At 42.8% G+C, this 12,019-nt stretch overlaps 1 protein-coding gene across 1 annotated transcript in view; it reads right to left on the minus strand.

The window, feature by feature from the left end:
- Positions 1–266: 266 nt before the first annotated feature.
- LOC147626159 (uncharacterized) overlaps positions 267–12,019 on the minus strand; it is a 41,817-nt gene continuing 30,064 nt past the window's right edge. The window contains exons 7-15 of the mRNA XM_086816276.1: positions 2,950–3,003; positions 2,809–2,871; positions 2,535–2,597; positions 2,285–2,461; positions 1,962–2,117; positions 1,556–1,636; positions 1,375–1,436; positions 1,146–1,248; positions 267–554 (exon numbers count right to left, since the gene is read on the minus strand). Of these exons, the coding sequence (XP_086672402.1) occupies positions 1,161–1,248; positions 1,375–1,436; positions 1,556–1,636; positions 1,962–2,117; positions 2,285–2,461; positions 2,535–2,597; positions 2,809–2,871; positions 2,950–3,003 (744 nt within the window). The 3' untranslated portion in view covers positions 267–554; positions 1,146–1,160. The remainder of the gene's footprint in view (positions 555–1,145; positions 1,249–1,374; positions 1,437–1,555; positions 1,637–1,961; positions 2,118–2,284; positions 2,462–2,534; positions 2,598–2,808; positions 2,872–2,949; positions 3,004–12,019) is intronic.

A 12,019-nucleotide genomic window follows, 5' to 3' on the forward strand; every position in this document is an offset into this window, starting at 1 on the left:
TTTAGGAAGTGACAATTCAAAAGGCCATAAGAGTACAATAAAGGAAAACAAGGACAATCTCATCTTTATTACTTAATGGGGGATAATACAAATGTTCAGGTACTACTTCTCTTGAAATCGAAAGTATTTGAAGGGAAGGTCAAGTATTTACAAGGGTAAACATGCATATATTTACCATTGTAACACTTCACCACGGACAGCAGCTCTCAGGGACTTGTTTGAATGTGTACCACAATTTTGAAAAAAGAGCACATATTCTGAGAAACAATTGAAACCAGGCGCTAATGGCCAAAGACTATAGATATGGTTCTTATCAAACTCACATGCATTAGAAACGGAAGACTACAATTGATTTGAATATACTGCCTCATGCTACACTCTCTTGGTTTCAGTCTCAAAGAACCATATGTATACAAAATGAACAGAAACTAAGATCGACCACCGTCAAATCTACGTACTTGAGAACATGAAAAAGCCTTTTGAGGGTCTTGAAATCATGCAGAGGCCATCTGAAGCCCTTGTCTCCAATGTCAGGTTGCACCTGTATATAGACCCTAAAACAGTTGCACACACAAAGGTGACCAAACGCCATATTAAATCCCTTTTAACTGAAATCCCTTTTTACTGAGAATAAAAATACCATGCATCTAAAATTTGAAATTTGCCATGACAATATATTTTAACAAAGGCTTAGAACTTTTGAACAAACACTAACAAGGGTCGTGTTAGATTGTGTTTTGCGATATAAAACCCTATCTCAAATGCCATGACACCAGATCGAAAATGCATATCATGGTCTTTGCATTAAAATAATACACGGAGAAAATTACAGAGTAGAGAAATGTTTTTATTTTAACTCATAAACCCCTTATGTTGGATATTTTGTCTACAGAAGGGACAGCCTTGGTCTACCTATAAAATATACTTGTAGACGGAGCACTGGAGACGTGTTCACAAGACATTGCTCTTTAAACAAATCACAAATTTGACACAGGTGCCTAAGGAGTCAAGACACTTTACACGCCTGAGGGACAGCTCAAAGTTTCATCTCACATACGAGAAAAATGCACGAAGATGGATAGGGAAAAAATACCCTTAGACAAAGATAATTTATGAGTTTTAACGAAAAGTATGAAGGGCCTAACCTGGACAGTAGCACTCTACTTATCGACCTGCTTAGCGCGTTTTGCTTTCTTGTGAGGATGACTGCCATGACTTTTTGCAGCTTTCACCGGTTTCTTGCTAGGGCTGGCATCACAACAACACAAACCAAAGGTCAAAGCAGTCACATGAAAAGACTTTGTTCTTTCCAATTCTGCAACTCATTCAAGTTCCACCCACATCACCCACAAGGTCCACAGCCAGTCTGCCTACCCAAAAGCAGAGGAAAAGAAGAAGCAGATGACCATGATAGGAAGCACCAACAAAGCTGAGGCCTGCAATTTCCAGATTAAGTTCCATAAAGGAATAAGAAATGAATATTTTACAACTTGTGGAAACTGCCTTTGTAATATATATGAAATTAAAGAAGATGGTTTCATGTAAACATTCATACCAAAAACCATACAAGCTCGTTGCTTGCTAATGGTGCTAGAAAATCAACCTTCTTCAGTGTTCCTTGCACGGAGACTTGAAGCTGTTAAACAATATACAACTTCATTGTGGTTACTTTTGATACAAACACAATGTAAATGATAGAAAAGAAACAATAATACCAATTAGAAAATTGTGTGTAGAGTGAGAAAAGGTCTTGAATCACTACTAATCAAATATGCGAGTGTTTTAGAAATAACAGGAACAAACGGACTATTTTTCAAGGGGCCTTAAATAAAACATGGAACATTGAAAGAAAAGAAAACATTAAGATCAAATGTGCTGCGTTGTAGGCTTCTTATCTAAACAGCAACTACAAGTCTACTAGAAGGTGAGAACTTCAATGCTATCTGATAATCTTTCCAAACCTGGCTATGATAAGTTGTGGCAGATGTCAAGAAGTCTCTGTAGCTCTGGAAAAACTTCTTAGTGTATGGCCTAGTAACTGATTGAACTTGCTCATAATGTGGCCGTAGAAAACCTGCAACTTCCTCCACATATGGTCTGCAGGTCTCCTTGGCAACCTAGGCATAAAAAGCATTTCACATGTAAAATATAAATAAAAGATACCACAAGGAGTCCAAAAATTCAGGCTTGGAAACTGTGGAGGCTGATGCCATATGACTACAAACAAAAACAAAAGCAAACTGCACAGGTATCCTGCACAGCACTAGCATTTAAAAAAATATACCTGTAAGTGAGGCCCCACAACATCTTGAACCTTTTGCAGCTGGGGTAAAATAAAATCCCTCGATGACTGATAGCCCTTGACTATTTTGGACTTGGTGATTTCAAAATGTGGAGAAATGGTGGCAGACACAGTTTCCACACTTTGCTTGATCACAGGATTCCATCTCTCCTGCAAGTGCTGTCGTACAAAAAAGATGGGCATTACTCAGAAGCAAATGAGCAGTCCTTAAAAAATTTCTCAGCATGCTTACTGTTCTCAAATTATCAACATGAGGCTTCAACCACTTCCGAACTGCTGATGCTTTTTCTGATGCCTGCATAACAATTCAAAGCAATCGTATCTCCTCTCAAAGCAACTAAAAAATTTAAAATAATGTGCCGAAAACTAGAATAGCCTCACACAAGCTTTCGGTAATAAAACTGACAAATAACTCAGCAATTTGCAAACACCCTGCAAGCCTCTTTTTCTTAAAGACAGAAAAACAAAACACATCTTCACTGCACTCAACAGTGACATAGGCGGACCTTCTCAACTGTTGTATCCACAAAAGGCTGAGCATATTTGGTCCAGTAGTCTGCTGCAGATGCCTACAACAACCATTCACGTTGTTAAAAAAGCATGCAAGCTTATGCTTCCTACAGTATCAACTAGTATTGCTGCTTTACCTGCAGTTCAGACAGTCTGATTGAAGTCCAGGGAGGCAGCCAGCCACCATGAACCTACATATAATAGCAAAAAATATATGAAGCAAGCAAAGACTCAATGAGGTCAAAGAACAAAAAAAAATCCTTTGAACTTGTGCTCCATGAAATTATTGGTTTTAAATTCTCAGTTTCCCTTCGCTTGTCTGCATAAAAGTTATGCCTGGCAAGTTTGAATCAATAAAACATCTTTTTCTTTAAAATACAGAAGCAGCAGTACTGATCCTCCACATCAACTACCTACATGTGGCATGTATACTGTTCCATAAGCAGAAACATGCATCGTATTCCTTTCACTAGACAGAGAACCTACTTCTCATTGAATATAAAAACACGAGCTAAGAATTTCTTAGCCAATAAACGCTGAAATGTGCCAAAGAAACGCACTTTGACTTTCTAGATGAAAAAATGCATGCATGGCTGCCTGCAAGTACAAATGTATGTGTTTGGGCATAAATACTTGCATGATTCACATATACGCATACACTTAAGTCTTATATATTCTACTGAGATCTTGAATATATGATTAACACTATAGCACAATAGAACTTGGGGCGTTTGAGGATTAAAACCTGTCTCTAATGAAATTTTACTCTGGCATTCCTGCCTGGTCACCGGTCCCCCTGCTCACTTCACAGTTGGAGCCCTCCCCTAGTCTATTCCCTCCCAGAGGACTCTACGGCAGCCGCTCCCTCATCTCCGTCCAAGGTCAGCTGCAACTGCATTTCTACTGATGCAGACCTCCACCTCTTAGCTTCTACCACTCAACCGTTGGAAGTCACCATGCTGGTCTGCAAGCTGGACGGCACACGTGGGCAACTCCGAGAGTTCCTCCACGCAGCCTTCACTGGGGACCAATGACGGATCACCCACACCAGTTCTTGGGCAGTACATATGGTACATAGTATGTACTATGTACATTCAAGTTTTCAGCCTTCAACTTTCAAGTTTCAAGTTTCAGCCTTCAAGTTCCAACTTTCAAGTGTCAAATTGTCAATATTTTTAAGTCCCAACTCCCACATGCATATATAGCCCCACAGGCCAGCCTCTTCCCCCTCAAAAGCTGATCTAGCCTTACCCCTCGCAGGATGTGCCTGACGCAACTGATCAGCCTCCACCGCCACCCCCTCCTCCTCCAGATACAGACCCTTTGGACAGATTCACGGTCACCGTTTGCTTCCCCGGGCTCCCCAACGATCAGACGTACCTTGGGACAGGTCCCCGCCGCCCCACCGCCACCCCCTACTCCTCCAGATACAGACCCTTTGGACAAATTCACGGTCACCGTTTGCTTCCCCGGACTCCCCACACTCCAGGTACTTGTAGCCTTCCAAGAGAACCTGCCTTGCCACTTAACAATCCCCACCTCGTTGACTCATTTTCTATAGCAGGTGGAGTTCTCTGGGTTCTCCGGCCAATGCTTCATCTGCCATCATGACTTTACAAGGCCAGGCAATGTATCTCTCTCAGATGTGGGAGACATTCAGGTCACACACGCCATCTACACCTCTAAGGAGATTGCTAGGATGGAGCTCCTTCACCTCATCCCAATGCAGAAGGGGTTACATATCTTCATTTTCTTCCACAGCTTCACACCGGAGTAAGAACCTCCTAAGGGAGGAGATGGTCCTGCCAGAGTGTACTTACAGAGGTTTCCCCTCGCACACCGACTGCCACTACTCCGCCTCAAAACCTGCCCCCAAGATTCAATCCACCATGGAGAGAGTGGCCATGGCACAACACCTAGCTTTTCACCCATGAGGATTGTCTCATTGAATGTTTGTGGGCTTGGAGCGCCTTTTGCAAAAGGTGAAAGTCAACTGTCATGACGGAGCTCCACACAGCCCTTGTGGGGAGAACTAATGATGTCACCATTTGGACATGATTTCAACCTCTGGACAAGCTTTGAACCTATGGAGAAGCTCCATAGTGGACATGATGCCTTATGGCAAGTTCATGCTTTAGTCGCATTGATCTTAACAGCGGCTACCATCAAGAGAGAGTGATGCCTCAAGATGTACAACCGGTCTCCAACGACTTCAGTACCTAATATGACTCCGTTTGAGGCATACTTTGGCAGGAAACCTGATGTCTCGCACTTCCGTGTTTTTGGGAGTGATGCGTATGTACATATTCCGAAGAAGCAGAGGGGGAAGCTTGACTCCAAATCCCGCAAGCTTATATTTGTGGGGTATAATTCTCTTTCCAAGGGATACAGATTGTATGATCCAGATAGGAATGAGATTGTTGTCAGCCGGGATGTGGTTTTTGATAAGCATGTTCCAGTATCCACTGTCGAGGAGCCGCCACTTCTTGGAGATCCAGAAGAGTCTGATGATGATTCCCAAACTATTGTTCCAGTTGATCCACCTCAGTCAATACAGGAGGTTGAGCCCGCAGCTGGAGTAGAGCCCCCGCAACAGCAGGAGGCTCCACGATCTGTTCGAGTACCCAGGTGGTTGTTGGACACCCTTTGGAAGTCAGGTGTCACGGAGTTACCCTCCGAGTGGACCACAGAGGACGGCCCTTGAAGATCGCACAGAGTCCGCGACAAAAGCAATAGAGTGGAGCTTCTTCAGGTAAACTATGCTTTGATGTCTCGTATTATGCGGGACAAGGAGCCCACTTCCATGAAGGAAGCCCTTTCACAGGATACTTGGAGGAAAGCCATGCAAGTGGAACTTGATGCCATTGAGAAGAACAAAACATGGGAGTTGGTACCGAGGCCGTCGAAACGGTCAGTAATTGGTGTCAAATGGGTCTTTAAGACCAAATATGCGTCAGATGGGTCGGTGGACAAACACAAAGCCAAACTTGTGGCTAAAGGTTATGCTCAGCGGCCAGGCATCGACTACGAGGATACCTCTGCACCAACAACACGAATGACCACGATTCGGACCGTTCTTGCCCTTGCTTCTTCTCAGAGGTGGCCAGTGTATCAAATGGATGCAAAATCTGCGTTCCTTAATGGTGACCTGCAGGAGGAGGTGTATGTTGAGCAGCCTCCAGGCTTTGTTGTTCCAGGATCAGAAGGGATGGTTTACAGGTTACATAAGGCCTTGTATGGTCTTAAGCAGGCTCCCACGGCTTGGAATCAGAAGATTGATTCCTTCTTTGTTTCGGACGGGTTTTCAGAGATCGGTTGCAGATCCCAACCTGTATCTCTTTCGAGAACACGGCATGGTTAGGATTATCATCCTTTATGTGGATGATCTCATTCTCACCGGCGGTCATGTGGAGCTCATTGGCATGACGAAGGCTGCCTTGTCAAAGGAGCTCGAGAAGGAGCTTGAGAAGGAGCCCACATTCATCCAGTGTGATAACCAGAGTTGTATAGCTATTGCTCAGAACCCAATCTTCCATGCCCGGACCAAGCACATAGAGATACAGTATCACTTTGTACGTGAGAAGATCTTGGCTGGTGACATCTTGCTACAATATTGTTCGACGGAGGACAATGCGGCGGACCTCTTCACGAAGTCTCTACCTCAGGCTACGGTCAGGCGGCACTCCAGCTCCCTAGGGTTGATTTCACAGCCAGGAGCTGAGAGAGGGTGTTAAAAGTCATCTCCTGTCTTTATCAGACACCAGGGCCTCTGTTGTGGGTGTGCCCACCCTGTATAGCTGTTTTATCATTTTTCCTCACTCCCCGTATTTTTTTCCCATTTTTCCCTATTTTTCCAAGGTGTGGGAGGCAGTGTAGGACATGTCGGCTGTACCAGATGTTGGCCGACTGGTCACAGCCAGTCCCAGTTGTTCTCTGCCTGCTGGCCGACTGCACACGTGTGAGGGCCGACTATGATATGCTGGCTGACTGCTGAATTTTCTGGTCGTGGGCATTTTCATGTCCAGTTGGTTGTCCTTCTACTGGCTGACTGCACTCATGGGGCAAAATAAAATGGCCCCATGACCCCCCACCTATTGTATCTTGTTTTCACTGTGGGATCTTGTGTAGAGAAGAGTTACATGCCTATCTCTCTCCTTCTCTTGTGCTGTCTATTTTCTGCACTCTACTTGCTCTTGTGCTGTCTATTTTCTGCACTCTACTTGCTCTTGTGATCTCAGATTTTGTTATCATCTCCGTTGCGTATTTTGACAGATTCTCCCCTACAACAGAGACGGCAACCCCACAACCTCCCCTCACTGGCAGGCTCAAGGGATACCGACCACCTTCCTAGATGATTTCCGGCAACGCCTTTGCAGCAGCTTTCGCCCTTTCAAGATTTCAAACTTCTTAAGTTTGATGGCTCATCAAAGACTTGTGGTGGGCACCTCGCTCGCCATTTCGAGACAGCTTGCAACCTAACGCAGATGCGACGGCCCCGATGAGTCCCAGCGACACTGCCTTTGGAATTGCCCAAAGGACCCGCAAGTTTGGTGGTGCATTTTCCGCCTCTTCACTTCCGACCCCGCCATTGTCCACACCATTACCTCTCCCATACAAATATTACAAGGTATTGAGATAGAGAGATGTTTACTTTGTCTTATGAGAGTTTCAATCAATGAATCCATCAACTTAATAGTCATTTACAAGGTATTGAGATAGAGAGATGTTTACTTTGTCTTATGAGAGTTTCATTCAATGAATCCATCAACTTAATAGTCATTTACTCAATTGTCGATTAGACAAGCGTGTCTTATGACTCATTTGACCAGGTACATTTTCTCTCTGTCTCTCTCAAATTGTTAATATTTGAAAGAGATTTATTGTCTTGTGATCCACACTTGTGGAGTCTTTTGATCATTTAATTGATCACATTTTTCTCTTTGCAACATATTCGTTGCAAGAGCAACATTGCAAAGTCCATTTCAAGATTAAATTTGACCCCGACTCAAAAATGTCCAATCTCAAATAACCAACAAGTAAAAACCGAGTTCAAATAATGTCCAATTTGTTGAACGCAACAAAGTTCAACTAAGAAGTCTTGGTGGATAATGAGTTTAATATGTAGGAGTCCAATACGCTCATGTCAAGATATCAAGGTCTAACAATACTCACATGATATTGTCATTACCTTGGATACATTGGATAATCTAAGAAATTTATCCAAATATATTGGTATCTATTAAATTCCCAACAAATCCTAGCATTATATGATCATAAACATATATTATTCAGCCATAAACATTGTAGTAATCCAATCATGAAAGACTAAATATCATGGTCCTTCTTCTTGGTATTTTACCCTTACAAACATCGTTTTAACATACTTTAACGTAAGATATTCTTCTTAACATATTCCATAAACATTCTAGTAATCCAATCATTAAAGTCTAAATATCACGATCATGCAGCCATTTATATGGTAGTGATGTGTGGACGTAGGCTAATAATGGACCGGGACACTTTTTCCCTCGGGAGGTTTTTTCCCCCAAGTGTACACTCTTATGAGTGAGTGTATAAGTGACCTTACCATATCACTTCACTTGTGTTTCCCTCATTCTCATCAATCTTCTATGAGTATTGTGCTTCATTGTATCTCTGCTATCTTGCTACATCTATATATATACCTAGATGAATCCAGGAACATGCCCAAATTCACCTTTTAGGAACGTGCATGTCATATACTCATGGTAGTCAACCCACAAGACTATACAACTATCAACTCCATTATGCATAGTATGGACTAGATACTACGACATCCCCACTAACGTCATCAATGCCCAATAGTGAGTGTATGTGTGCACTGTGTGTTGCTATCCTTGTCTCCACTCCACAATTCGTATCAAAGCAAGTTCTCTTGGCTTGGTTGTTTTTGTTATCACCTCCTTGAGCTGCTCTTCCGATTGTCTCAAATTGTGCTACCCTCTTAGGTGGAGAAGGTATACCCTATAGAGTGCTCTTAACAAAATTTTTGCAACTTTCGGACATGTTTCCCTCCCCATTCACATGCTGTAAGGTTTCTGCAAACATCCTGAGGGGGTGTCCATTTGAATTGTCTTTGTTAAATTTTAGGTTTTCTACAATGCTATTGACATATATGCTATGTGTAACTATTTGGCCCTCCTAGCTCTATTCTTCATGATGAAGCCCATGCCCAGACACCAAACAGGTGGAAGAAGACATGGGGACAAGGTCCACAAGGTTTGATTATGAAAAAGCACCATTCTTGGTCAAAAAGCAAGAAAGAAAAAAACAAGGTTGACCGCGAGCCAAGGGCACCATTTGGAAGAGGAGATTGAGCTGGACCAAAAAGCTAAAAGCTGCTTTAAAAGCACTATTCTTGGTCAAAAAGCAAGAAAAAGAAAAAAGTCAAACAAGGTTGACCGCGAGCCAAGGGCACCATTGGAAAGAGGAAACTGAGCTAGACCAACAAGCTAAAAGCTGCCTTTTCAAAAAGCAGCTCCAAGGCCAAAAAGCAAGGCCCTAAAGCTAGAAAAGAAAAACAAGAACTTTTGACTAAAGTTGAGTAATATTTTACTATTAAAAAGACCAAAAGCAAAGTAAAAGACAAAAGTAAAGTAAAAGGCAAAAGCAAAGCAAAAGCGTCACTTTTTGGCAAAAAGCAAGGCTGCCCCAAGTATAAAAGAAGCATGAGTCTCTCTTTTGAGCATCAAGTTGAAGAAGAACCTCTTCGTTGTGTTGCCATCTGTTAGCACATTCATCCCCAGTTTCTGCTCATATTTGGTGTCCCTTTTGGTCTCTTTTCATGGCCCTTGATTGTGGGCTGGCCACCCCCTTTTTTATATATTTTTCTAGGATTTTTCCCATGTCGGGTGCATTTTTTCCAGTCGGCCAGCTTCACCTTGTCCAGTCGGCCAGCCCCTCTTGCCTATAAATAGGTAGGCTAGCCTCCCACTTTTTCATATAGTCCAGTCTTTCTTTTTGCTCCCTCACTTATGAGACACTTCCTGTCTCTTGCTTGGGACTATATCATTTCAGTATATTCAACATAGTTGCTCCATATCTCTCTCTTTCTCTCTTGCACTCTCTGCTCAGCACACACTAGTGCTTATTTGCTTCCGCTCTGTGCACTCATTCACCATCTTCATTGAAGCATGGAGATCATCTTCTCCATCATCATCTACTTGATCATTAACAAACCATGGCGTTTTTCATCATTGCCCACTGATTTCAAAGCACCTCCATCGGTAGTAGTCCCACGTCATCACTTGTTCATACGACTGTACGGATCCATACAGCCATACGAAGCTGAATGGACAAAAAATTTCAAAAAAAACCTAAAACTACTCCAAAAACCCTAAAAACTGCTTTTTGGAGGTTTTAATCACCCAAAAACCATTAAAACAAGTTATGACACGCATGTCCACTACTTTCATCTCGGTGATTCATGTATATATCATGGCTCAACAAAAAGCAGCTAACAATAGCCACTTCCAGCTGTGAAGCTAAGTACAGGGCAGCTTTTACAATGACTCAGGATTGTGTATGGCTTAGACGCCTTTTCGCAAACCTTGGTGTTGGATAGCGGTCCCTCGCCTTCATCTTCACAGACAGCTAGAGTGCATTGGCCATTGCGAGGAACCCAGCGTTTCATACTCGCACAAAGTACATTGAGGTGCATTACCATTATGTCAAGGGAAGGCTCATTGCAGGAGAGATTAGCTTTGCTTATGTCTCTACATGTTACCAGCCTGGAAATTTCCCAATATGAAAGAGGTCTAGTGGACTCCATGACGTCTATATATATTTGGAAAGTACAAGCTTTGGGAATGGGAGATTATCTTGCAATACAAAGGATCGCACTCCTAAAATTTAGGAGTTGCTATTGTTGACCCGACTCCGATGGAAATTCCGTTCACGTCATTATGTCTGGAATTGAACAAATGGGAGACATGCCAAAGTACATCTGACACCAAGGTCTACAAATTGGAATATTTTTAAAGGTAAAGTTTATGGGAGAATCCATCTCTTAGATTGAGACATATGGCAAGAAAGTGGATCAAAGTGAGACAAGTGGCCTCATACTTGTCACTTTAGCTATTGTGTGGCTTTCCACTTGTCATTCCAGCCTTCTCTTGCCATTTTAGCTCATGGGAGGCTCAAATCTATAAAATTGAGCACTCTCTCTTCATTTGGAGTAGGTTCTCTTGCTACAAACTCTCTTCTACCATGTTAGCTGCTCGCATTCTTGTCTACATCACCTCATGGAGATTGTCTACACTACTTCACTCCCCTCTACAAAGGGTTTCTTTAGCCTCTTCATGGTTGTATGCATGTTGTAGGAGCTGAATCAACCATTGTACCTGTTGTACCAACCATTGTACTTCTTGTACCGGATGAGTGGAAGGCTGTACCTGCTGTTTTTTAAGATTTTGTACCTGCTGTACCAGCCATCGTACATGCTGTACCGGCTGGGCTGAACCTACTGTTTCAGATTCTGTAGCTGCTGTACCAGCTCTATTGGTGCTGCCTTGACCTGTTTTGGTTGCCCGTGGTGCTGCCCGACTTGTTCATGGTGATGTATATGGTATATATTATTTGCTTCAGCTGAGTTTTTCTCACATATGGCATTTTGAAGACCCGTGGTGATGGGGAAGATCAGTACCCTCACAAGAAGAGGTGGTTTACACACATTCATGGTATTTAGGGGCTTCTTTTGATGATAGCGTGTGTATGGTCTAATGATGGTTGTATATGGATAATCCAGCATCTCCCATGGAGAGAGTAAGTCCCTCAAAGCTTGTACATGATATTATTCTCCTTGGGTAATAAAATACTCCCCCCGGGGGAGGGGTCAGCCCATTCCGGCCTCTATGCAATGTCATCTATGAACACCTCTTTTTTTTACAATTCTATGGATTAAGTAGCGTATGTGTTAAGGTTGTGGCCATGTTTTAATGTTTTAATGTTTTAATACACATTGATGGTATCAACAAGTGTGTCAAAGGCCCTAGTCCCCCAGGCACCACGAGTTACAATGGTATCACAGCATAGGCTTTTTTGGAAGGCCACACTTACCGTCGTCGTTGGAATAGATTCTTGCCCTCCACTTCTCACGCTGCCATGTGGCAGTCTATTATCCCACATAGTGAGTTGGGGTCAATTTAACCCCTCCATATAGGGCAAAAT

The sequence above is a fragment of the Cibotium barometz genome, chromosome 22 (assembly GCF_041138505.1).
Source record: "Cibotium barometz isolate CiBa-2024 chromosome 22, ASM4113850v1, whole genome shotgun sequence".
Classification (NCBI taxonomy): domain Eukaryota; kingdom Viridiplantae; phylum Streptophyta; class Polypodiopsida; order Cyatheales; family Cibotiaceae; genus Cibotium; species Cibotium barometz.